This window comes from Ovis canadensis, chromosome 11 (assembly GCF_042477335.2).
Source record: "Ovis canadensis isolate MfBH-ARS-UI-01 breed Bighorn chromosome 11, ARS-UI_OviCan_v2, whole genome shotgun sequence".
Lineage (NCBI taxonomy): Eukaryota > Metazoa > Chordata > Mammalia > Artiodactyla > Bovidae > Ovis > Ovis canadensis.
The window spans coordinates 31,091,413-31,117,492 of NC_091255.1; the positions used below are offsets into that span (position 1 = coordinate 31,091,413).

Here is a 26,080-nt window from a genome sequence, read left to right on the forward strand (position 1 = left end):
TTAAGTATCTGTACACACTGTTGCATAAATTCTCAAAGATATTACTTACATCGAGTGTTTCTAATAAAGAGGACCACTGTACTACTATTTCACCATGTGTACCTGTACTACTGAGAATCTATTTAATTCTTCTCTATTCCTGCCACTCATTGGGGCAGGCGGAGAGTAACCCCAGCCTTCAGTTGTACAACTCCAAAAATCGCATGTTAGATGATCCTTAAGTAATTTGGTATTATAAACAAACATTGGCACTTTAATGATTAAAATAAACATCACATTGTTACCTGATTTAGAGGACGGGATACTTGCACTATTTATACTCCCTGTTCTTCAGAACCAGGTTACATACAGGTAATTTTCCCCCCAGAAACATACATCATTTTTGGGAAGCAAGCGATTTATAGAAGGAAAAAAAAAAACAAAACGAGATCTTCTTCACATTCAGGCAAAAACTATAATCAATGTATTTAGACTAGAGATTTTATTGTAGAAGGAAAAAGGATAGAGGCACAATAATGTTTGGCATTTTTAATTTAGGTTTGTTTTATTTAAGTTTAATGTTAATCCATGCTGTGTTTCAGTAAGAACAATACAGATTCTGTATCTGTGGCTCCAGTCAGATATCCAGTAGTACAAATTAGCTTCAAGTTACACATACTGAACAAAAGAGGTTGAGCGAGCGAAGGAGGGGAGGGGCGGGGCCCTGGGGGAGAGGGGAGGAGAAGAAACAAAGAATTGAACACGCATGCAGGCTTTTCCATACCACCTTCAACGCTAACCTGCTTCAGAGGGAGAGTAAAAGTAGGCAAGAATGAGCAGCCACGGATTGTTGAACTGTTACCAGCACCACGCTTTTCAGCAACATTTCAGCAGAGTTTGAAACACTTTTTTACAGCAAAACCATTACAACAAACTCTCCAAAAAACCTTTTTACCACCTCAAGCTAACATCCAATTAAGTTTAAACATTGGTATAAAATTCAATTTAAACAATTAGAAAAAGGGAAAATGATACCACATACACCAATATAGTGTGATTAACCTTTCTCTTAGATGCTTGCATCATGTAAAATTCTAATGGCTTTCGAATGTAATTTCCATTTCTAATGGTGATCTTGCCACATCTGGCAGGAGACAATACAGTAATGCTGAAAAAGCCTCTATGCAGTCCTGTTAGTGTTCTTAAAGAACCTAAAAGCTGGGACCAGTAAAATCCACAGAAATTCACTCTTGCCTTTAAGAACTTTTGAAAACTGTTTAAAAAAAAAAAAAAAAAAACCAACAGGGCAGGAACCTAAATTCTGAGACCAAATGTAAAAGTCAGATTTGGTGGTTCTCAGTGACAATGGGGGAATTTCCAAGAGGGATGGGATGGGAAGGTCTAGGGTGGTCAGAGATGGTTTCTCTTGTTGGCTTTTATGTCTCACTGATTTTCATCTTCCACATCCTGCAGCGCTTCTTTATTCTGCTCTTCACCTGCAAAGAAGAATGACAATTTATAACCTACTAAACTAGGTTGCTGTGGGGACAGACAAAGGTATCATTCCAAGCATAAGACTCCTTATATTTAATACAACTGGTATAAACACAGACAGGCAAAGGACTTCTACCATCCTTGACACCTTAGATGCCTAAGCCAAGAGGTGCTGCTGGATCAAGGTCCTGAATGATCACAGGATGAAAAAAAAAAAAAAAAAATTTGATGCATAGTAAAAGTCAATGTTTTTATGCTAAAAAAGCTCTTAAGTAGACAGCCAAGGTAACCACATTATTAAAATGATTTTCAAGCTTTCATGTATATCTTGAGTCAAAATACTCTTTCTCAATAACCTCACCTCTTCAAGAACCAAGAGTATTTTATAAATTTTTGCAAAATCTAATTGATCTGAAGGTTCATGAGAACTGAGCAGTAAAATGATTCAAAGGAGTTGGAGGATTCTGCTTTTGTAAATGAATATTTTACACACTTTGTATCTTGGACAATTGCACCAAACCATAAACCAAATCTCTCACACCAGAGTGGAACAGCATGCTCAAAGTAAACCAGACCACTGAGGTTATTAAAGAAGGGCATTTGGACCAGTTCTCTCATGCCACTTTTCTCTCCCCTTTGAACATGATTATTAATTAGCCTGAGGAATTTCAACTGCACTATGACATGCAATCGAAAGCCAGCCTATTCACCAGTCATCTACCTATTAATAAGCATAAGACAGCCATAATAAGGAAGCATGCAGGCTTCTGCCAAAAAATAAACAGATAAAAGTTAAATTATTTTGTGCTGTAATAAACCATTAAGTCCTAAGTAGTTACTAGTTTGATCAAAATAAATGAAAAATCAATTAACTAATCCAACAATCACGATACTTCAGATAATTCATCCATTCACACTGCTTGTTAAATTACTCATTCAGAATGGAAAAATGACACTAAGACCAGCTCCCTACAGACATAAAGCAAAACTCTGAGGAACACTTTTAAATGGTCTTGTCTTAAAGACCTTGATACTGTAAATGCTGTCATTGCAGTAAGGGTAAAGATAGTTTTAGTCATTTAAACATTTTTTTTTGTGATAAAAATGTTTGCAATTTATTGTTTTAATAAAGTATTTAAGGTACATAAAGATTTTTTGACTCACATTTAGAAAGACATGCAAAGAAAAGACAAAAACAACCATTTACTGAGGGAAGAAATGATGGACCACCCAATTGTTCTCCCAATGAACAATAATGTATTCAAACTTAAGAAATGATAAGAACATTCACACTCATTTTCAACAGCAATACACTGCCAAAATACGGTTAACATACATCAATAGAGCACACTCTTAATTTACTTATAAGCAACCACTAGATTTGCCAAAAGTTCCAAGTAACTCTGGCGTAAAAACATTGTCAAAGAAGTCACACTCAACCAGAAGTAGACAGGGGTAGCAGATCATAAATGTCTTAAAAGGTTTTGCATCCTGGGATGTATAACAGGCAGTTTTTTAAGCAACAAGATGATGATATGCAGGCATGATTAGTGAAGAACCAAAACTAAAAGCAGAATTCACTGTGCCATGATGATGACTTACAAAGTAGAGTTTTTAGGAAAGGAAGAGTTGGATTTTCCTTTAGGAATCTATATTGTAAGGAGAAAGGGAGGGAGAACAATCATATGAAAGCAACATTACAAGAAAAATAAACCAAGAGCAGGACAAAGGAAAACACCAATGATTTAGGGGAATCAGATTTCAGAATCTTACTTTGTATGAACTTCACTCTAAGAAATAATCTGTTCCTTTTTAAGAGGATGAAATATCCTCTTAAAAGGTATACAGAAGGGGGAAAACGTTTCCTCAGATATGTATTTCCTTGCCCAGTTTCTGGATTGGGAAGGGAGAAAGGGAACAAGCAGAGATTCCTCTCTATGAACATGTGTATTAAACAGTCCTCTGATCATAGGTTCAAAGAAAAAGGACTGAAATTGCTTGATGAGAAAAAGTGGTGCTCCCTTTAAAGAATTATGTTTGAACAGACCCAGACAGACATTAGCATTCTGCAGGCAAAAAGAATACAAGCATGTATAAGAAAAGGTTTGTGAACAACACAAATTTCATTGATTTCTTTGTTTAGAAACCCTCAATTCAAATGGTTTTTTTATACCACTTTTCACATTTAAAGTAAAAAAGGAGAAAACAATCTAAATAATCCTTCAACTAAGTGCAAGTAACATCCTAACTTCATAACCCAAATTCTTCTCATTCAGCATTGATTCTAAATCACAAAACCAACGTAACATGTAATACCTTACACCTTTTAGCAAAACTGGCAAATAATTTTCTAGTATCAACAATTTGTAATTTCAGACAGCTTGTTTATTTTGCTAAGATTTCAACAGACCACTTGAATTTTTCAAGATAAACTATGTTTCCTAATTCCAAATATTTTGTAACACACCTCTTAAAAGGAAAATTATCTGTCTCAATGAAATTTAATTAATTGGTCGATCTATGAAACCATAAGGAATTGATGCAACTGAATTTCACTAGTTTAAGTGTTTAAGATTAAAGAGAAATCTACCCTAAAGTGTAATTAAACATTTTGTACAAAGAACATTCCCAACTATGAAAACATAGTAAATTTAAAGATATTTTATTTTTAAATAATCCATTTAATAAAACATGCTTGATAACCAAGAAAAAGAGTATCTTTGATTCTGTATAAATGGAATCACAATCTACCTTAATCGATTCTTGGTTATGAGTGATAACAGAAAATCAGACTTTTTTTTTTATTTTTGGAATCTAGCAACTTTACAGAAGGTGACATCTGTACCAAATAATGTGTCCAAAAAAACAACCCACTTTTCAAAATCACCTTTGTTGTTGGTGGTATTTTTCACCCTCAAAAAATATCCCGAGAGATCAAAGAGGTATAGCTTACTTTAGGTCAATACCGCTTACCAAACTCTCCACATGCTTTTTCCTTTTATCCCCTCAAACAGGCAGAGAGATATTAGTCTTCTCTGAGCTGGGGGTGACTATGAAGAGTCCACAGCTATCTGGCCATTCTTCTTAGTAGTTATTGTTAGAATACAATAGAATTTAAAGCTGGAAGGAACCCCAGTCATTAGTTCAGAGATGGTTTAGTTGGTTTTGAGTCCCACAGATAGTGGTTGCCTGCAGTGCTGTGCTGACGAAAAGTAACCTGTGACTCCATCTGGCTTTGTTGGTGAAGTGCGCAAGTAAGTCACATGCACCACAAATCTCAATCCAAAGCTCGTCAAGTTCTAAATGGTTCACAGAGCTACTGCATTTTAGCAGCAGTCCCCCCTAACTCTCACTGACCGTAAGATAAGATAATTCTAAAATCTGACTCTGTCCTTTCAGTGCCAATCTACATTTCCCTGACATCCATTTTCAGAGACATCTTTAAAAAGTTATGTTTCCAAATACAATATATGTTGGTCTGACCAAGAGAAACTACATCTAGCCTCAAGGAATACAAAACATGCTTCAGTTTGGGTAATATACTTTTAAAGGATCTGTAACTAAAAATGACAAATGTTGTTTCCACTCCCTGTATCACCAGAGCCAGTTACAAACACTCTTATAATTATCATGTCACACTAGTTTGGGTCCATCTCCCCGTCCAGTTCCCCCACCCTTTCAATGATCTATCATGGGTAAAAACAATTCTTTAGAAATGAGTAGAATAAAATATTCTTTAAAATCAAGAAATGTGGCAAATTTGGTCCCTTACAGATATCTGGAATAATCATTAAGCACCTACCCTACTCCCAACCACAAGATTAAATTTTATAAAATGCTCTAGTAACTATTTACAACTGCAACTTCTAGAAAACAAAGAGACTATATCAGATCTCTTAAATAAGGATCTATATGAGCAGGGTGTTTCATCTGTTGTACAAAATACAGAGGGAAATTAGTCTTTTTTTAGATAAAAGATTTCCACACAGAAAAGATACCATAAATATCTACTTATAACCATCTAAGTTTTAAAATGAGGATTGCCACTCAGCCAAAACAGTGACAACAACAGTAAAATATAATTAACCTTAGATCCCTAAAATTGAATCTGAGGAATGGTAATATGAACTGCTTCCTCTCCATCTTTCAAAACTGACAGAACAGAAAACTAAGTTTAGCCCATGTTATGACAGGTAAATCTTTAAATCTTTGATTATTAACAAAACAGGCCTTTTACATTATTATCTTACAGACCAAAATGTAAGGCTGTACTTTGATACCATTTCCTGTAAAGGTAATAATTAAAATTTGATAGTTTGGAGGGTAGGCTGAGTCTAAGTTATAGCATAATGTAAAGAAATCCCAATTTTCTATGAGTAAATAGATCCAACAACTGAAAGAGACACATTTTAACTTCAGTCTCCTTACCATCACCCTGCATGTCTGAAGTCCATAGTGTCAGATTATCACGTAACAACTGCATGATAAGTGTAGAGTCCTTATAGCTTTCTTCACTCAGGGTGTCCAGTTCTGCAATTGCATCATCAAAAGCTGCTTTTGCCAACCTACAAGAATTCACATAATGTATTATGAAAAAAAAAGTCTGAAATAAACTAAACAAGTCCAAAAACAGATTCTAGAAATGACATAGTTAAATCTCAGTCATGTCTTTAGTTATCACTACTAGACACTATTAGACACTGAATGCTTCGCACTGCAATGCTTTAGGCACTGAAAACAGGTGTCACTAATGAAACTCCTTTTTAAATTTTGTAATCCAGCAACTGTGCAACTAGTGAAACTTGTTGGAGTTCCACTTATTACTATGCTTCTGACAAGCAGACCCAATCCCATCCAAGCCACCATCAAAATATATGCATGTGAAAGGTATTTCCAAATTCTAGTCACTTTAACTTTATTTAATACAGTTTTAATGCAAAAAGAAAAAATTCTGGGACAGTATCTCACTATTTAATCCAATAAAACTTAAGGTTAACACAGCAAGAAAGAAAAAAAACCCACAAAAATGAGATCATATAAGCCATTTACTACAGTTAAGAAACAAAATTCACCTTTACTTTTTGAGTACTGGGTACTATGTACATCAAGTGATGCTGGTAACAGGTAGGAAAAAGAGCAAAGAGACATAGTATGAGTCCACAATGAACTTTTTAAAAACACCTAAAATAGAGGGAGTGACATAAATAGCTACTATAACATAAAAATGAAGTGCCAACCTAGAAAAGTACTTCAGGGACCCAAGAGGGTAAGCAAATTAGGAAGTCATACTTGAACAATCTTAATGGGTAGAAAAAGCACAAATGGCATACTTCACATTAAAGCAGAAGCACGGAAAGGACTTAGGTTGAAGCTGTGCGTTCAACGGCTAGACTAGAGAATGGCAATCAAAGAGTCAACCAATACTATCCCTGAACAGCCATAGCTTCTTCAGTTAAGATACATTACCTGCTTGGACTCACTCAACTAGCCATTTAGAAAGTTTTTAGATGAATTAATATTGATTTTTCATTCAAAAGAATCCACCTGACAGCTGAAAAATCTCTTCTTTCAGGGAATATCTGATTCCTACATACCCAAGAACACCGAAGTTATTTTGTAATGCGTACTCCTATTGTATGATTTATCTAAAATAGGCAAATTCATAGACAGAAAGAGATTATCAGAAAATCAGACAGAGGTGGATATAGTGTTATTGTTTAGTGGCAAATTTGTTTCAGGTGATAAAAAAGTTTTAGAAATAGATGCAACAGACGATACTGCGGGTGTATTTAATGTCTACCCACTCCAGGACTCTTGCCTGGAGAATCCCATGGACAAAGGAAACTGGCGGGCTTCCCTGGTGGCTTAGTGGTAAAGAATCTGCCTGCAGTGCAGAAGGAGACCTGGGTTCAATCCCTGGGTTGCGAAGATGCCCTGGAATAGGATATGACAACCCATTCCAGTATTCTTGCCTGGAAAATTCCATCAACAGAGGAGCTACTGTCCAAGGGGTCAGAGTCGGACATGACTGAGCATACATGCACACCCACTTAATGTCACTGAACTGCACACTGAAACACAGAATGATAAACTTCATGCCACGTATACTTAAATAAAAAACCATGCACATATATTCCTTAAATTTATGTATCAAAATTGGGAATAATCTGAAGTATAAATGGGGTAACACTTTTAAATATATCAATAAGATGGCAAACTTTACAACAGAAAATACAACACAGTATGCATACTAAGAGCGTAACTATATTGAACAGGAGACAAAGACTGAAAGCTAATATACAAAATTAAAGATAATTCTATTATGAAAATCCCTCATTCCTTACTCCTACTCTGTAACAAGATTCTTTTCACTCTACCAATCAAATTTTTCCTCATCACATAATTATCCTAACTACTATCCTAGTGAACTGAAATAGGTCTATCTTTGTATCATCCAAAACAGTTGTGTTAAGAGCCAAAATTCTTCATTACAGGGCCAAGTCAAGGAAAGCAGCCCCAGGGAACAAGACAGAAAAACAAGCAGCTATTTTTTGGGGGGGTAACCTTTTTCACTTTCACAGTCAAGTTTTTTTTCTCTTTAGAGACTTACCTGCAGGCACGGTCGGGGGAATTAAGAATTTCATAGTAGAATACAGAAAAATTGAGAGCAAGACCTAAGCGAATGGGATGTGTTGGTGGAAGTTCTGTCATTGCAATATCACTAGCAGCTTTATAAGCCACTAGGCTGTTCTCCGCAGCCTCCTTCCTGTCATTTCCTGTGGCAAATTCAGCCAGATACCTGTGGTAGTCCCCTTTCCTAAAGCAAAACAAAACAACAACAAAAACACAGCATTTAAAGTTGTTAAAAATTTTTCTCTATTACATAAAATCAAGTTGTGATAAAAAACATGAAACAACAGATGTATATATTTCAATAATTCAAAAACTTTCAGGAATGACTCAAATTTCACATTTCCAAGTATAAGCAAAATCCTAGAGAAATTAACTGAAAACGTTAAAAAAAATCAACAAATTTTATCACTCGATAGACCGGAATTAAACATAGAAAGTGGTTACAAAGAACAGCACAACAGTTTGTTAATGAAATGGAAAAAAAAAAAAAACTATATAAAATGTTAAGACTGTGTAAGGCATTGCTTACAGCTAGTGGGTATCCCCCACACAAACAAATGAATATATAAATAGGTTAACATAAAATTTAGTACATTTTTTATAGCTATTGTCTGACTATCTTAAATGTAGTAATACTGACTGTTCTTAGCAGTGAATTTGCAAATGAGTATTCAAAAACTAAGTCTTGAGAATCACTCCTCTTAACTATCCTTCCAACATTAAATAGAATGTTGAAAAATCTATATGAAAAATCGATGATTCTAAGACAGCTAACATTTAATCTGATTTATTTAATCTGATTATCTTCCCTTCTAGTATAGGACCTACATTTTATAATAGAAAACCTTGGACTCGCCAGTGTTAGCTGCTGGAATGAGGTGTTTGTCCAGTACATCCAGAATGTCACAACAGATTAACTTTAGCTCAGTCTCAACCTGAAAAATAAAAGGAAGTCAAAAATTATTTAAGAAATTACACAAATTATCACATTCTACCTCTGGTTTTAGAGAAAAGAACCATATTAAAGAGAACATATATATCCCTCTCCAAACCTCCTTTTCCACTCTTGATACAAAAGCAGAGAAAACCTGTCTCCGGTTCTGTGAAGTATTTCTTCCTACATGCCATTAGTTAAGTGATTGGGCGGGGTGGGGGTGGGGGTGCGCGACAACTCACAGTTCAGCTATAGAAGACTGTGATTACTATTTACTGAATGCAACATATTAACTAGCTTTTTTAAAAAAACTAGCTTTTGTCTCCACTTACATGGGAAAACAAAGATCACCATATTTGACCAAAGATAACTAACTTAAAGAACTTAGAAGCAGAGTGAAAACCTGAACCCAAGTAGGCTGCATGGCTAGGCTCACAGTTTCTAAGGGATGGAATAAAAACTTAAAGCCAGGCATTCTGCCTCCGCGACTCACATTCCTTAACCACTATTATAGTGAAAGTGAAGTCGCTCAGTCGTGTTCAACTCTTTGCAACCCCATGGACTGTAGCCAACCAGGCTTCTCCGTCCATGGGATTTTCCAGGCAAGAATACCGGAGTGGGTTACCATTTCCTTCTCCAGGGGATCTTCCTGACCCAGGGATCGAACCCGGGTCTCCCGCACTGGAGGCAGACACTTTAACCTCTGAGCCACCAGGGAAGCCCAACCACTATTATGCTCAACTGTAAATCACCTTACTGATAGATCCATAACCAGCTACGACATCAAAAGTCCACAGACTGAAGTAAACACTGCCACTCATTTCAATTCGTTTATCATGCCAAAAACACATACTACCTCTTAACACACATATACATTCTTCTCTCAATTTTGTTACTACAATGTCTTCCCTGGTGGCTCCAACGGTAAAGAATCTGCCTGCAATGCAAGAGTCCCAGGTTTGATCCCTGGGTCGGGAAGATGCCCTGAAATCCACTCCAATATTCCTGCCTGGAGAATTCTGTGGACAGAGGAGCCTTAAGGGCCACAGTCGATGGGGTCACAAAGGGACACAGCTGAGTGAATAATACTTTTACTCTTTCACAATGACATTGTTTAACCTCTCCAAATTCATTTTGTGCCCTCTGCAACCTTCTTTCCATTGTAAATAATTCTCCCACTAATCTTCTATAATCTTACTGATTCTAAGTAAAACCAGCTCTCTCCTGAATGAACTACCTTCTTTATGGCTTTTCAAGTAGAGATAGATTGCTCTAAGAGGAGGATGACTTCTGAATTCAGACTCTTAAGTCCTCACTGACTCAGGATGACTGTTTTAATACTCCAAACCCTTCCTCCCTTGGAAGCTCCTCCACTATGTTTTAAAATGTCAATTTCTGTCATCAATAGATCTCTGCAGGCCCTTCACCCACATTCACTAGTATCTACAGCTAACCTCTCCAATTCCTGGTATCACACATCAAGGCATTATCATGTTCCTTTCAATGTAGTTCTTGATCTCAACTCCATGACCTTTATTTGTGCACTCTTAACTGTGCTATTCTAGCCTGGAATTTTTAAGTTCCAATATTTTACTACTGGATTACAACTTCTTTTTTTAGTTCCTTTACTCCTGTTATTTATACTTAGAGACACATCAAGACCTCCAGTCTCTTTTCTTTCATCTTCTCCCAATTTATCAGTTCCTCTCTTTGCTTCCTACTTCCTTTCCTTCTTACCCCAAATCCCACAATCTAGCACACAGACTTCTCCCTTCAGCACTCTCAACCTCCTCCTTTCCTCATCCCTCTGAAACACCAACCTGAATACCGACAATCTTTAGTCTTCGTTCCAATGTGTTTGAAGGTAATGGTCACACTGGTACCAGCTCACCACTTTCTATGTGATCCCAGGTATGTTAATCACTCAGAACACCCGTTTTTATCTAGGAACTAGAATAATATCTACCCTTTACAGGGTCATTTAAAGATTAAATACAGTAACTTGCACACATATTTTGTAATTTAGAAATATCTCATGTAAGTCAGCAAATACTGTTTCCCCTTTCCCTCTATCCACCAAATTCACTCCATGCTAACTTTGTGACAGTTTTTTTAATTTCTCCCACTGTATTTTTTTGTTTGTTTTCCACTGTACTTTTAAAAGTGTGTTTAGAATCAGTTTCTCAACACTCAACGGGGGGGGGGGGGGGGCCTACTCTATGCCTAATAGGATGCTTAGCAGTAACCTCATCTCTACCCACTGAAGTTGTGAAAACCAAAAATGTCTCTACCAAATGTCCTCTGAGGAGCAAAGTCACTTCTGGTTTGAGAACCAGTGCACTAGATTAAACTTTCTTGACCAAAAGCCACAGCAAGAAAAACACTACACATCAGTGTAAACCCACATATAATATCTGAGACAATAAATTTACCAATACCTGACACCCTCTGATATTTTCTATTATAAAAACTGACTAGACCTATCTTCCATAAGGATATTAACTGTCTCATTTTTGTACCCATATTACCTATCAACTGATGTACATAACAGGCACATGAATATTGGTTAAGCTGTCCAGAATGGTAATTTCAAGGTACTCAATGAAGTATTTTGTAGTCACCACAATAGAAATAATGATTAAATTAGTTGTCTACTTGTGTGGTGCTCTCTGCAGCTTTCAGGAAAAAAAAAAAAAGTCTTCTCTCTCCTAAAATACTGTATAGCCTCTAATTCTCAACCCAGATGAGTAAAAGATGTAAATCCAGTAAAATATAAAATATACACTACACAGGTATACAACAATGTGTGTACTAGGCTAAGGTCTAAATAGTCTAACACCTCAGACATCAATCTTTGGGCTTCCCTCACAGCTCAGTCAGTAAAGAATCTGACTGCAATGCAAGAGACCTGGGTTCGATTCCTGGGTTGGGAAGATCCCCTGGAGAAGGAAATGGCAATCCAGTCCAGTATTCTTGCTTGGAAAATCCCATAGACAGAGGAGCCTGGTGGGCTACAGCCCATGGGGTCGCAAAGAGTCGGACATGACTTAGCGACTAAACCACAGGATATGACAAGATATGTCTAGGATATGCAGGCCACCCAGTAACTCAGACAGTAAAGAATCTGCCTGCAATAGAGGAGACCCAGGTTTAATCCCTGGGTTGGGAAGATCATCTGGAGAAGCAAATGGCAACCCACTCTAGTATTCTAGCCTGGAGAAGCCCATGGACAGAGGAGTCTGGTGGGCTACAGTCCATGGGGTCACAAAGGAGTCAGAACACAACTGAGCGACTCTAACACTAGGATGTAACAATCTCACCATTTGCCGATATTCCCGAATCATTTTTAGTTTGTCTTCTCCTCCCTTGTTTTCTTCTTTCTGTTCAATGCTGCTGATTATTCTCCAGGAAGCTCTTCTAGCTCCAATCACATTTTTATATGCAACAGATAGGAGGTTTCTTTCTTCAACTGTCAACTCCACATCCATCCCTGCTACTTTCTTCATTGACTCCACCATTTCTATAAGTGAAAAGAAAAATCAGACCTTAGAAACTAAGTTTTGTTAAAACATCCCTATCACAGTAAATCTTTTTTTCTGTCCAGCTAATGTAAAACAAAAGACACATTTTTTAGCAAAATATTGCTTTCACAATCATCAAACTAGCATGAGCAAAAAAACTAAAAAACATGTAAAAGACAAAGTAAATTAAGAGCTCAGAACAAGAGGATCTAGAATATAAATTGTATGGAACCAAAATGACTTCATATAGTACCAAATATAATTTAGTATGGCTTGGAGGCATCTCTCTCATGTAAGTAAGACAATTAGGCATGTACACCTAACCCATTTCCTAGTAAAAGTAATTCAGCTGGCCATTTAGGACAAAAGTTTTAAATTTACAGGCTCTAAAATGCATTTTCTCTCAAATTATTTCCCAACTAAATAATACTGAATTCCTACCCCACCCCCCCAAAAAAAGTCATGGGAGGAAAGGGCATTCATTTATATAGCAAACATATAGTGAGCATTTTCGTTAGTCACAAACTTATCTTTGGATTTTCCAATCCTTCCTCCTTTAGAAGGGGACTGTCCACCACCTATGAATTCATTCATTTGGGTGGTTTTTACTTGTTACCACTAGATGGCGAGCAAACAAAGGGGCCCAGATAAACATTGGGAGATCTTGAGTACAGGGGGAAAAAATGTAATAAAATGCATGTGAATGCAAAGGAAGAACCAAAATCCCCTCAAGAAACACTAACTGAACAAATAATTAATGAAGGGACTTCCCTGGTGGTCCACTGGTGGTCCAGTGGCTAAGACTCTGTGCTCCCAATGCAGGGGGCCCAGGTTTGATCCTTCATCAGGGAACTAAGATCTGATACGGGCAAAGAAATAAATACAAAGAATTGCAAAGAATTAAACAAATATATTAATTAAAACTATGGTTTTGAAAATGACTAAATGTCGTTACCACCATGTGACTTCCAACTTTACAGAGTAAGAACTTTTGGTAATGAGACACAAGGATCTGCATTTTACAAACATCCTTAGCATACATTCTATGCATAATACATAATAAGTATATGATGAAGATGGTGACTTTATGAAACACTGCTTAATGATATACTAAATTATGTGTAATCCCACAAAATGATGTTTTCAAAAATTGTATTTCCAGGAAGTATATCAGGGAGTTAATACAGTAAGTTAATACAAATATTAAGATGGTATGATCTCTAGAAAACAGTGTAGTTTCTTACACCATAAACTATACACATGTCCAGAGCAACTTTATTTATCACATTCAAAAGGTGAAAACAACCCAAATGTCCATCCATACAATGGAATACTACTCAAGAATAAAAAACTACTGATACAAGTAACAGCATGGATGAATTTAAAAAACACCAAGCTAACTGAAAAAAGCCAGACCTAAATGGACTATGATTCCACTTAAATCGAGTTAAGAGAAAAAACTGTAAAACTATAAAAGGAAGTGGCTATCAAGACATGGGGGTGAAGTGAGGGGCTGATGAGCAAAGGAGTACAAAGGAAATTTTGGGGAAATAGAATTGTTCTATGGTGGTTACACAACTGAACACATTTACTAAAACAGTTTTATGTGTAAACTGGGTATATTATAAAATCTTACTTCAATACCGCTGAATTTTTTAAGGCGATTCTGAAGCTTAAAAAAAAAATACCAGAGCATATACGGTAATAAGACCATTAATTCATTGTGGGAGCCTGAGAGCATTCACTTGAAACATCCAATTTTTTTTAACCACAGCCATGGAAAAATGACTGTGGCAGTGTTTAGGAGTTAAGGGGTATCATTTCAAGCTCACTGCCACACTAGTTCTCCAACAAAGCAATTTAAAAAGTAACCTAGGGCTAAGGTAAAGGTAAAAGCTAAGGTTACTAGGTAAGGAATCCACCTGCCAACGTAGGAGACACTGGTTAGACCCTGTGTGTTCCAACTATGGAACCTGTGCGCTAGATCCAGGGAGCCACAACTGCCAAGCTCTCTCACTGCAACTACTGAAGCCCAAGCACCCTAGAGCCCATGCTCTGCAACAAGGGAAGTCACCAAAATGAGAAGCGCAAGCACCACAAACTAGAGTAGCCCCTTCTCCCCGCAACTAGAGAAAAGCCTGTGTAGCAACAAAGATCCAGAACAGCCAAATATATATAAAATTTTAAATAAAATTAAATAAACAGTAACCTAGCTACACCAACAAAGGACAATAATTCTTTTAAATTACAGAGCTTTACAACATTATATATGGAAAAACATTACTAAAATATCTAAAAATTTGGATTCCCCGGTTAACTCAGCAGTAAAGAACCCACCGGCAATGCAGGAGATGCAGGTTCAATCCCTGGGCTGGGAAGATTTCCCTGGAGAAGGAAATAGTAACCCACTCCAGTATTCTTGCCTGGAAAATCCAAAGGACAGAGGAGCCTGGTGGGCTAGAGTCCATGAGTTCGCAGAGAGATGGACATGACTGAGCAACTACACAACTATATATATCTATGCCACACTTTATTCACCCGTTCAGTTAATGTACTTTTGTACACTGACTTCCCACTTTTTAGCTATTATGAATAATGCTCCTATAAACATTCATGTAAGAATGCACACAAGTCTCTTGAATATATACTTAAAAACTGACACTATAAATAGGGTCAGCAAGTGAGGATGAGTCTAATATCTCCATAATCTCACCAACACTGGTTAGTTTCCTTTTTTTTTTTTTAAAGTCATCCTAGTGGGCATCAAGAGGTACCTCAGATTTTGATTTGCACTTCCTTAATGACTAATGATGCTGAGTATCTTTTCATATGCTAACTGGCTATTTGTACATGCTCTTTGGAAAATATCCTTTTGATGCTTTGTCAGTTTTTGAGTTACCTGCTTTTTAATTACTGAGTTTAAAAGCAGGGAATCCCTGGTGGTCCAGTGGTTAGGACTCCAAGCTCCCAATGCAGGGGACCTGGGCTCAATCCCTAGTTAGGGAACCAGATCCCACATGCTGCAACTTAAAAAAAAAAACAAAAACACAAAAAAACCTACATGCCACAACTAAGACCCAGGGCAGTCAAATAAATTTAGTTACTTTTTAAAAGCCCAACAACTACTCACAGCTCTTTGCCTTCAGAAATGTCTCCATTCCAGGAGGAATAAGACTAAGGGTAGCATGAATAAGAAAAGGAAAGAGCTTCATGATGCTGCTAGAAGTCTTACAACCAGTGCTTTGTATCAATTTGTGCAAATTATGACTATAGTGAAATTCTCGTAACACTGGTGTCATCCTTAACACCTTTTAACACTTAGCATCCGTTTAACACCAGCAATAGAAACATAATCCTAACTACAATACACCCCCACCAAACCATGTGAAAACCCTATTTCTCCAAAATTCTAGACTAGTCACACCCTTAAAACCTCCAACAGCAGAGGATTAACATTTGTTGTATTCACATAAACTTCTCAAACACAATTAGCATTTCATGAAATCACCTTTGCAGCAACTATTTTTATCAATGAGATCTCAGCATTTCTTGCACGAAGGGAGGCTGTCAAATCTCTCTGCAGCAGATATGTTCACAATTTATGAACCAGAGAACAGCAATTTCACGATCAAATCACTATTTGTGGAGGCAGAGTTGGGTACATGAGGGGACTCTTGTACAATTCCTGGGACTCTTGATAGTTAGAGGGACAATGGGTAGCTGACTGAAAATCCCCACTGTTACAGAAACCCTGAAATATGTAATCCTCACAACTCAAAGGACGTCTGAACCAAATACTAAGCTTGTTTTGTTCCAGGTCATTTCTCCTTCATTAACAGCCTAGTCCATTACACTGAACCAGCTTGCCTCTGTTTGTTACTGACTACCCTGCTGTGTGCACTAAACCATTTCAGTTGTGTCCAGTTCTTTGCAACCCCATGGACTGTAGCCCTCCAGGTTCCTCTGTCCGTGGGATTATCCCTGCAAGAATACTGGAATGGGTTGCCATTTCCTCCTCCAGGGGATCTTCCCAACCCTGGGATCGAACTCTTGTCTCTTATGTCTCCTGCCTTGCCAGGCGAGTTCTTTACCACTAGCACCTCCTGGGAAGCAGTAAATGCCTATACTACATTCAAATAATATTCCCAATTAACAAGTCTACGGAGAGACTCATAGTATTATATGATCTGATCTTGAATCCTGTACATGAAATGACTAAAGACCAAAATTCTTTCATAATACAAAGTCAAGGCATCTGGGTATATTCTGAGAACTTGGTATACCGTATTCTAGAAGCCTTATGGATTCATCTGCTACATATTATTCAGAAGAGGCACAAAGTATGTGAATGTGAAGGCTATAGACTTGTCTTTTATACGGAAAAGTGACAGGCTGGTGGAAAAAAAAAAGGAGGGGGCAGGAAATAAACCCATCAAAGCAGTCTGTAACAGAGGATAGAAAAGTGTCATTTTAAATAATAACCAGATTTGATTTCCAATGGAGAGCACCTTAGGGTATAGGGTATGTTTACAGAAACAGTCAACAGGGGAAAAAAATCCAGCTCTTTATCTATTTAAAAGACTAAGATGACCTACCACTTCACACCCCTTAAGATGGCCACTATTAAGAAACCAGAAAACAGGTGTTGGCAAGAATGTGGAGAAATTGGACCCCGTGTCCTATTAGTGGACATGTAAAATGGTACAGTTGCTGTGTAAACAAGTATGGTGGCTCCTTGAAAATTTCTGAATAGAATTACCACATGACCCAGCAATTCCCCCTTCTTGGCAAATACCGAAAACAACTGAAAGCAGGGTCTTAAAGGGATATATTTGAGTATTTTTATAGCAGCATTATTCACAATAGTTAAAACATGGATGCAACCAAGTGTCCATCAATGAATCCATCAATTAATAGATAAGCAAAACATAGTATACACTTGCAATGGACTATTAAAAAGTAAGGAAATTCTGCAATATGCTACAACAGAGATGAACATTGAGAACAGTATGCTAAGTGAAAGAAACTAGTCACAAAAAGACAAATATTGTACAATTCCACTTGTATGAGATACTTAAATTAGTCATAAAGTATAATATTAGTTGCCAGAGGCTGAAGGGAGAAAGTGAAGTTACTGTTTAATGGATAGTTTCCACTTTACAAATGAAAAGAATTATAGGGGTGGATAGTAATGGCTACACAAAAATATGAATGTATTTATTTACCACCACTGAACTATACATTTAAAAATAATCAATATGGTAAATTTTGTTATTTTGTGTATTTTCTTTCTCTCTCACACATACACTAGCCCACACACACAATGAAGATAAACCAAGTAGCTCTGTCCCAAACTCTGTAGTCCCCCTTTCTCAATGAGAAGTAATCCAAATGACAGACATGATGATAATAGCAGAATTTCAATTAACTGGGGAGTGGTGAAAAGAAACACCTCCATAGACCCAACATGAGAATAAACTTAAGACAATAAATTTATTTCTAGCTTACATGAAGGCAAGCTTCCCAAATCACCATGTCAAATGGAAAGAATGCAAAGTTATTTCAGGGGTGATGCAGAACTATCATGGGGAAAGCCAGAGGGGAAAAAAGCAAAGTACCTCTGCAAATTGTAAAACTGTAAAATTCACCTTGTTGTAATGATAAAAATTCACCTCAGTAAAAATCTCTCTAGACCAATTTTTAATTATCAGGCATGGCTGTTTGAAATCATTAGTCTGGGATCTATCAGAATGTATTTTGTATGTATATATCTGAACTAACAGGCGTTTACGCCAAGATACATTAATATTTCTATTACACAGAGTACTTTTTCAAAAGAGAAAGATCTATTGTTAAAAGTAGCAGTGTAGGATCTGTACTTTTCAATATAATGCCACCATTTCCCCCTATTTAGCTTTTTTACTTTACCACACAATGACTATTATCTTACAGACACTTTACAAAATAAAAATCTGAAATAAGGATAATACAATAAAGAGAATCACCAACAGAAAAAGCCATTCTTCACTAAATGAGAACAGCAAGAGGGAGAGAATAAATATTTCAAGTAATTTCCAAATTGCTGAGAAAAAGTTTTGTTTTGTTTGACTGTGCTGCATGGTGTGTGATCTTAGTTCCCCCACCAGGGATCAAACCCACACTCCTGCTGTGTTAACAACTGGACCGCAAAGAAGCCCCCAGTGTCAAACAGTTTAAACAGTTTAGAACATTCTCATCTTATGATTATCAGGGAAAGGTAGGATATATGAAGATAAATGGCTCTTGTACCATACACAGAAAAAAAATGTGTGTCATCTGGGCTAAGAGAGGGAAAGAGAACACCAGCAAAGGAAAATCTGACGTCTGCGTTAGGGGGAGGGAGAAGTTCCCAAATGAATAAAAAGCAGAAAACCAGACTTGTATCAGCAACAGTATTTAGAGAGTAGCTAGACTGAGGACAAAGAAAGAACTAAAAAGCCTAAGATGAAAGAGCTCTAGTTGGCCAAAGAGCTTAATGTGATGAATGTCTCCCTTAAAATCTCAATACTTAGTTCTGAAGAGATATGGTTTAGAAATTAAGGAATGAAAAGAAGGAACTCCACCACAGACTCAGTTTGCACAAAAAGGGGAAGTGTTATACCCTTTAATTATTCATTCACATTGAGGCATGCCAAGAATGCAAAATGATCTTCATATGACAGCATGTATGTACTTAACCTAACAGCCAAAGGATGGTTTTATTCATCTTTAGAGAATCTGGCATATAATCTTGAGACAGATCAGCCTCCCCTAAGACTTTGGAAAGCAGAGAGGCCTGGATGTAATCTAGTTAACATCTCAAAACTGAAAGTACAAAGAGAAAGTCAACATGTTTTCACACGAACTGCAACTGATAATTCTGTATTCCCAAAGGATAGAACAGGTGTGCTTGGGAACCAAATTATTCTCCAAGTCTCAAGAGCCTTGACACAACAAAAGTTTCCTTCTCACTCAAATGTTTGGGTGAGGCCACCATCTTTAAGCTGTACCATTTGATACTTCAGGCTTCACTTCAGCCTTGGAACTTCAGTCCAAGAAGCAAGCGGAGAAACAGAAGAGATCAGGAAAGGGCTCATCACTGTCTCTATACAGTTTGACAGACAAAAATTTCTGCTCACGTTTCACTGGCCAGAACAACTCACATGACCTCACTGCTGAAGTACAAGAGGCTGGAAGAAGCGGGGAGGGCACACCACAGTGACTCAATATAGCTTTAAAGAAAAAGCCAATGAAACCACACTAAGATTTTTTAAAAACTGTCAAATCAGACATTACTTATAAAAGCATAGATATGCATTGGAATTACAGGCAATTAATTAATGCAGATAACAAATTTTGCCTATGGTTAATGACAACAGAGACAACAACTTAAAATTTCCCAAGTTAAATTGTTACTGTATTTGATAAAAATAAGTTTCAAGCGTGTTGGGAAAAAAATTTCCAAGGTACTAAATCTAAGAGGAATTTACCATATACTGCAGATCTTTAAGTAAGAGTCACAGAAAATGACCAATTTACATAAGAAGCAGTCTTTACTCAGATACTTCTGATCTCATGAAACCAATGACAGTATTTCTATAGAGTTACCTTTGTGAGAGGTTTCCCTGGTGGTCCAGTGGTTAAGAATCGTCTTGCAATGCAAGGGACACAGGTTCAATCCCTGGCCTGGGAAGATCCAACATGCTCAGAACCCACTAAGCTCGTGTGTCACAACTACTAAGTCCAGGTGCTACAACTACTGAAGCCTGTTTGCCCAGAGCCTGTGATCCACAAAAGAAGCTACTACAATGAAAAGAGTAGCCCCCACTCTCCACAACTAAAGAAAGCCTGCATTCAGCAACAAAGACCCACCACAGTCAAAAACATAAATCTATTTTTTTAAAGGAAGTTATTTATGTGAATGTCCAGGTATTACGCTGTTTTCAGATGATCTGATGGACTCATAACTTCTGTGAAGTTTCTATGATTCATTTCTTGGTAGCAATGACCATTAATATTTAGGAATATACAGACAGAGCCAAATTTTTTCTAAAACTATCCTTTTCCTGTGTCACAGTGACAAATACACTACTGGCACCAACAATTATGTACCATAGAGCATAGAAAAGAAATTTGACTTGCGTAATTTTAAGGACAGGTATTATCAGCTAACCATCAAACAAAGTCAGTATTATCCCTAGGGAACATGGTTTTTGACAGAGCTATATTTTCATAAACCCATCAGATTAAGCTGGTTGCAAAATATATTCTCAGAAAAAAAAAAAAAAATATATATATATTCTCAGAAAGCAAAAGTGACTTATATTGGCAATTGAACATTAAAATCCCTGCTGAATTTGACAATTTAGTTTTACCACTAATAATTCAGCTACGTCACAAAGTCTGTGATACATCACTTTAAAAGGTTTTTTGCACTTTTATGTGTGCTTCCAAATCACTAAAGAGTTCTATGTGGTGCCAAAACACAACTTAAGATTTTACATTACTCAAAATAGTAACTCAGTCCATTGAAAAATTCTTAACTGGGAACTCCCTGGCAGTCCAGCGGTTAGGACTCCATGCTTTAACTGTCAAGGGGCTGGGTTTGATCTCTGGTTGGGAAACTAAGATCACAAACTACATGTTGCAGGAAAAAAAAAATCTTTTTAATTCCAATAGTTAATGTGGAAAAGATCTAAAAACACAACAAGAAGCTAATGTGTAGTTTTAGGAGTCTTCTATCACTGACATGTTCCTAGAGAAATAAAAAGCTACAGTAATCCCTAGTTACCTTTCATTAAAACTGACCAAAATTATCGACACTTATCTTACACGTATTAAGAAAAAAGTAATCTGAGTAAACTGTTTGGTCAAGATTTGGAAGCCAATCCCGGGATTTTTCTTTAAACAAAAGCTCAAATGGCTTAAAGCAGACAGAATTAAAAATGTGACATCTACAAGTTCATTTTGTGTTGAGTACCAGGAAACAAGCAGGATGCTGAAAACAAAATAGGGGGTCTGGGAATACTCTCAAAGGGGTCTTATTTTATTCTAGTTATCATTTTCAATATTCTTGTCATAGCTACATATAACTTTGACCTACGTCACTCAACCTTTATGAACCTGTTTCCTCACCTGCAATTTGGAAGATAGCCACCACTTACTGGGTTATGAGGGTTAAAACGAGATTGCATCATTAACTCCCTGGCACCTAATAGGTAGGAACTCAATAACATGTTAAAATCCTTTTCTTTGTTTGCCTCTTGTAAGATTTAAAAACAAAAAGGAATCCAGGAGGATGTAAGCACTTGGAGTGTTGACAAAGCACTTGACACAGTAATGAGCTAAATAAAGAACACAGAACTTAGTCTTAACGGCATTTAGAATGGAGAATCCTTTCCAAATGGTTTTCAATTTACTTCACTCAGATCCTCCAGAGGAATCACTATCTTCATAAACAATAAGACTTTAAACTTCAAATGACTCCTCAATCCATGGGCTGCAGAATGTATGTTGTGTCAGCAGGCATGAAAACACTGTTAATTTCAGACTGCATCTCCATCAGAGCTCTTGGGGGACCAGGTGCATTGTCAATGAGCAGCAATATGTTGAAAGGAATCTTTTTTCTTAAGCAGTAGGTCTCAACAGTGGGCTTAAAATATTCAATAAAGCATGTCGTAAATAGACACGCTAAACATCCAGGCTTTTTTGTTCCATTTATAGAGTGCAGGCAGAGTAGATTTAGCATAATTTTTACAGGCCCTAGGATTTTCAGAAATCAAGAAATGAGGACTGGCTTCAACTTCAAATCACCAGCTGCATTTGTCCCTAATAAGCATATCAGCCTGTCCTTTGAAGTCAGGCATCGACTCTCTTTTTCCAGTAGAAGGCTATGAGACATGTTTGACACTGGTCTTCAAAGTTCTTCCACAGTAATTCAGTAACAACTGCCCACAGACGTAGTTAGCCTGATAATACATCTTTATTGGCTATCAGCTGGCCCTCAAGTTCCAACTGATGTTTCCTTCACCAACAAAGTAAATCACTGACTCCTAAATCTTTTGTTTCAGGGTCCACTTCTTGAGAAACTCAAACTAAGAAGCTGCAGTTGAAGAACATCATCTATAATCCTTGATACAGGAAGTGCAGTCTGCAGACAAGTAACATCAGACATCAGCTGGCTTATGAAAAAGCAGAATCCCATCCACCATCACAACCCTCTGGCTATCATCTCTACTTAAAGAAGACCTCTGGGTGATTTGTGTACCAATTAACGTAAAATTCAACGGTCTATAAGGATTACTCTTTCAAATTTGCAGAGACCTACTTTATGACTGCATAATGCATTTTTATAAATGTTTTATTTGTGCTTGAAAATAATGGATATTTTCTTACAGCTGGGTATATATTTTATGTCCTTTCATTCAAGCTTGTTAATTGTGTTCAAAGCTTCTACATTTGTTTTTGTCTGCCTGACTTACCATTTACTAAGAGATGTTTACTGAAACCTCCCAATACAGTAATAGGTTTGTCAACTTCTTCCCATAGTTCTGTCAATTTTTACTATATACACTTTGGAGCATTACGTGCATTGTTTTATACTCTTGCTGAATTAAACTTTCTATCATTACAAAAAATACACACAGAACTTAAATCTAGTAAGTAAAGCCTCTCGTATAATCTGGCTTCATTTTTTTTTCTTTCTGGCCCAGACATTTCCATTGTTAGGCCTCATATGCTTCAGCCCATATCGTACCTTTGATGATACATCTGAAGCAATCCCCCTCTCCCACCATCCAAATCTTATCCACCCCAATGAGTACCTCATCTATTAAAACTAGGAAAACTAAAAGTGAAAGTGAAGTTGTGTCCGACTCTTTGCAACCCTATGGACTGTAGCCCACCAGACTCCTTCATCTATGGAATTTTCCAGGCAAGAGTACTGGAGTGGGTTGCCATTTCCTTCTCCAGGAGGAAAACTAAACTCCTAGTAAACTCCTTTATATTAGGTATCATAAATTATTTTATCATTCACAAGGGCGAACATTCCTAAGAAATGTTAAATAAATACCTACTGATTAAAAAGTACAATGAAAGAAAAAAAAGTACAAGAATGGTATATAGGAGAAATCTTTAGGAATGACTGTGAAGAGGAAGAAGTGAACTCCTAATCCTATCAACTAATCAAAACATAGTATGAAAATACAGAGGCAGATACAGGGGAAAGTGACAGAAATCAATAAACTACATTAAATTATGGGGAAAAAATAGTCAGAGGTCCATGCAGTGCCACTCAAAAATAAGAATTGACAATTTTTTTTAAAACTTGATAAAAAACTATGCAGTATTACCACAGAAATTTCTCATATTCTCAAACTCAGGGTATATATATATATATAATATGTATAATATAATAATTATAATTAAATTATATTAATGATTATAATATTTATAATATTTAACTCTGGAAAAATGGCTGAGAAAGCCTCTGAGAAGTGAGCTCTACAAAGTCATCTAGTCAAATCCAACTATATACCTGAAGTCTGTATTACAGCTGAGTACCCATCAAATGCCTTTAATTTTTAACTTTTTTAAATTATGAAAGTTCACGGGAGACTAGAAAAAAAGAGGACAAGCTTACACATAGTTCCATTATATATCAAATGCTGTAAGAAGCATTCTCAGTGACCCTAATTCAGCAACATGTTTGAAAAATGATCTCTTCCAGAGGTTCTCAACCCTGGCTGTACAGTAAAATCTCTTAGAAATGTTTCCTTCCATAAAGGTAGACTGACAAAGGTGAACAAATGAGAAATTTTAAAATTTTCATGTTAGACTAGTTGAAATGGTCCAATTTTTATTTTAAAAACTTTTTTTATATTCAAAATGTTTTGTTGAGGGAAAAAGGTACATGGCTGAATAACATACGTAATAACTTTTCAATGAAAGAATGTAGCATATTATGTATATATACTATAAATACATGTTTTAGGAAATTTTACACATCTCTGAAACCCAGATTTTTCTTAATCAATAGTATGTCATGATGTAGTTAGCATCTTTATTACTTTATGTAAATAAAGTAATACATCTTTTACAGTTGTAAAAGATAAAGGAAGAAGGACCGTATTAACAGTATATATTAACTGTTGGAAAGAGGAAAAACTGACTTGACTTAGCAACTGGTCTAAACCCAAGGTCAAAAGACCCACCTGAAAAGCCAAAAACCAAAAAAACACATGAAGAGAAACGTCGTTATCATTAAGTTCCTAGAGCTTCCAAGCTTTAGTCTCATATCAAGAATTTATAAACAGTAGTATTTTTTCATGCTCAACACTGTTTAATTTCTTGATCCCTTGATTAAATAAAATACCATGTGAACACACTCAATGGCCACATGAAAAAGCTAGGGATTGACAAATTAAGCACTAGTTAAGACTCCAAAGCTAGAAAGAAACAAAGACTCTCACAATGGGTAATGAGAAAGGAGACACTTCTTTAAAATATAAAACAGTAAGAAAAATTCCAAATTAATAAATGGAATTCTACTGATTACACTTCAGGAATCATACTATATAATCTAATGAACCCAAACAGTCTCTTACAACTGAATTTTACTGTGCAGTGAAACACTGAGACCAATTCTTGTCTGGAAAGAACAATGAGGGTAGAGTCTTTCTAGATTCGCTTTATCCTTGACAACTAGCAAAAAAAGATGAAATTCCATTAATGTTATTTGCGGGGAAATGCAGGATTTTATACACCTCTTCTCCAACATGATCAAAATACCCAGAGTCCCTCTGTTGCATAGTTCCTAGAGAACTAGGTGACAGTGCTGCACTGAAAGAACTGCAAATGCAACAAATCTGAATCCATTATCCTGAGGAAAACACAGACCTAGAAAGGGGAAATAGGTAAAATCAGTTAAAGTACAAAAAGCAAAACCAATCTCTGAGGGAAAATATTCACAGACACTCCCTCACTAATCCTGGTGCTTCCTTAAAAGTTGATGTCACTTGGGGTATATTGAGGCCTCACCTTGCAAGCCTTCCAACCACCACTCACACTATGCTAAATTATATAAAATAAATATAATTAAGTGAACCAGTAGCTCAGCTGACTGGAGTAAAACCAAAAGTTACAGACACAATCTCCAGCTGAAATTAATTTGTTTCATAGCTACTTTCGTCTCTCTCCACTAGAAAATATACTCAAACCTACATACTATACTCTTCTCTCCTTCCTACATGAAAGGTAACAGAATTAAGCCAAAAGACTGTTCAAAGCAACCTCTGAGTCATCAAATTAAAATGTAAGGAACAAAATAGAGCAGCTGGCTTGAACTAATGTTTACATACCTATAAATATGAAAGTGAGTGGAATATCAGCCTGGAAATGAAAAGACTAGCTGAATCTCAGTGATCCCCTACTGCTGTCACTTTTCCTAAAGTTCTTAATCTTTATCTGTAAAATGGGTAGTACCTTCTCTGCAGGGTTGTTT

At 36.6% G+C, this 26,080-nt stretch overlaps 1 protein-coding gene across 3 annotated transcripts in view; it reads right to left on the minus strand.

Moving 5' to 3' along the window:
• Nucleotides 1–518: 518 nt before the first annotated feature.
• Nucleotides 519–26,080, minus strand: part of YWHAE (tyrosine 3-monooxygenase/tryptophan 5-monooxygenase activation protein epsilon) — a 54,298-nt gene continuing 28,736 nt past the window's right edge. For 2 of the 3 annotated variants that reach the window (XM_069603110.1, XM_069603111.1), the window contains exons 3-7: nucleotides 12,361–12,560; nucleotides 8,935–9,041; nucleotides 8,084–8,290; nucleotides 5,902–6,038; nucleotides 519–1,475 (exon numbers count right to left, since the gene is read on the minus strand). In XM_069603110.1, the coding sequence (XP_069459211.1) occupies nucleotides 1,423–1,475; nucleotides 5,902–6,038; nucleotides 8,084–8,290; nucleotides 8,935–9,041; nucleotides 12,361–12,560 (704 nt within the window). In that variant the 3' untranslated portion in view covers nucleotides 519–1,422. Of the gene's footprint in view, nucleotides 1,476–3,075; nucleotides 3,123–5,901; nucleotides 6,039–8,083; nucleotides 8,291–8,934; nucleotides 9,042–12,360; nucleotides 12,561–26,080 lie in introns of all 3 variants that reach the window. The other variant, XM_069603112.1, reaches the window with a different exon arrangement.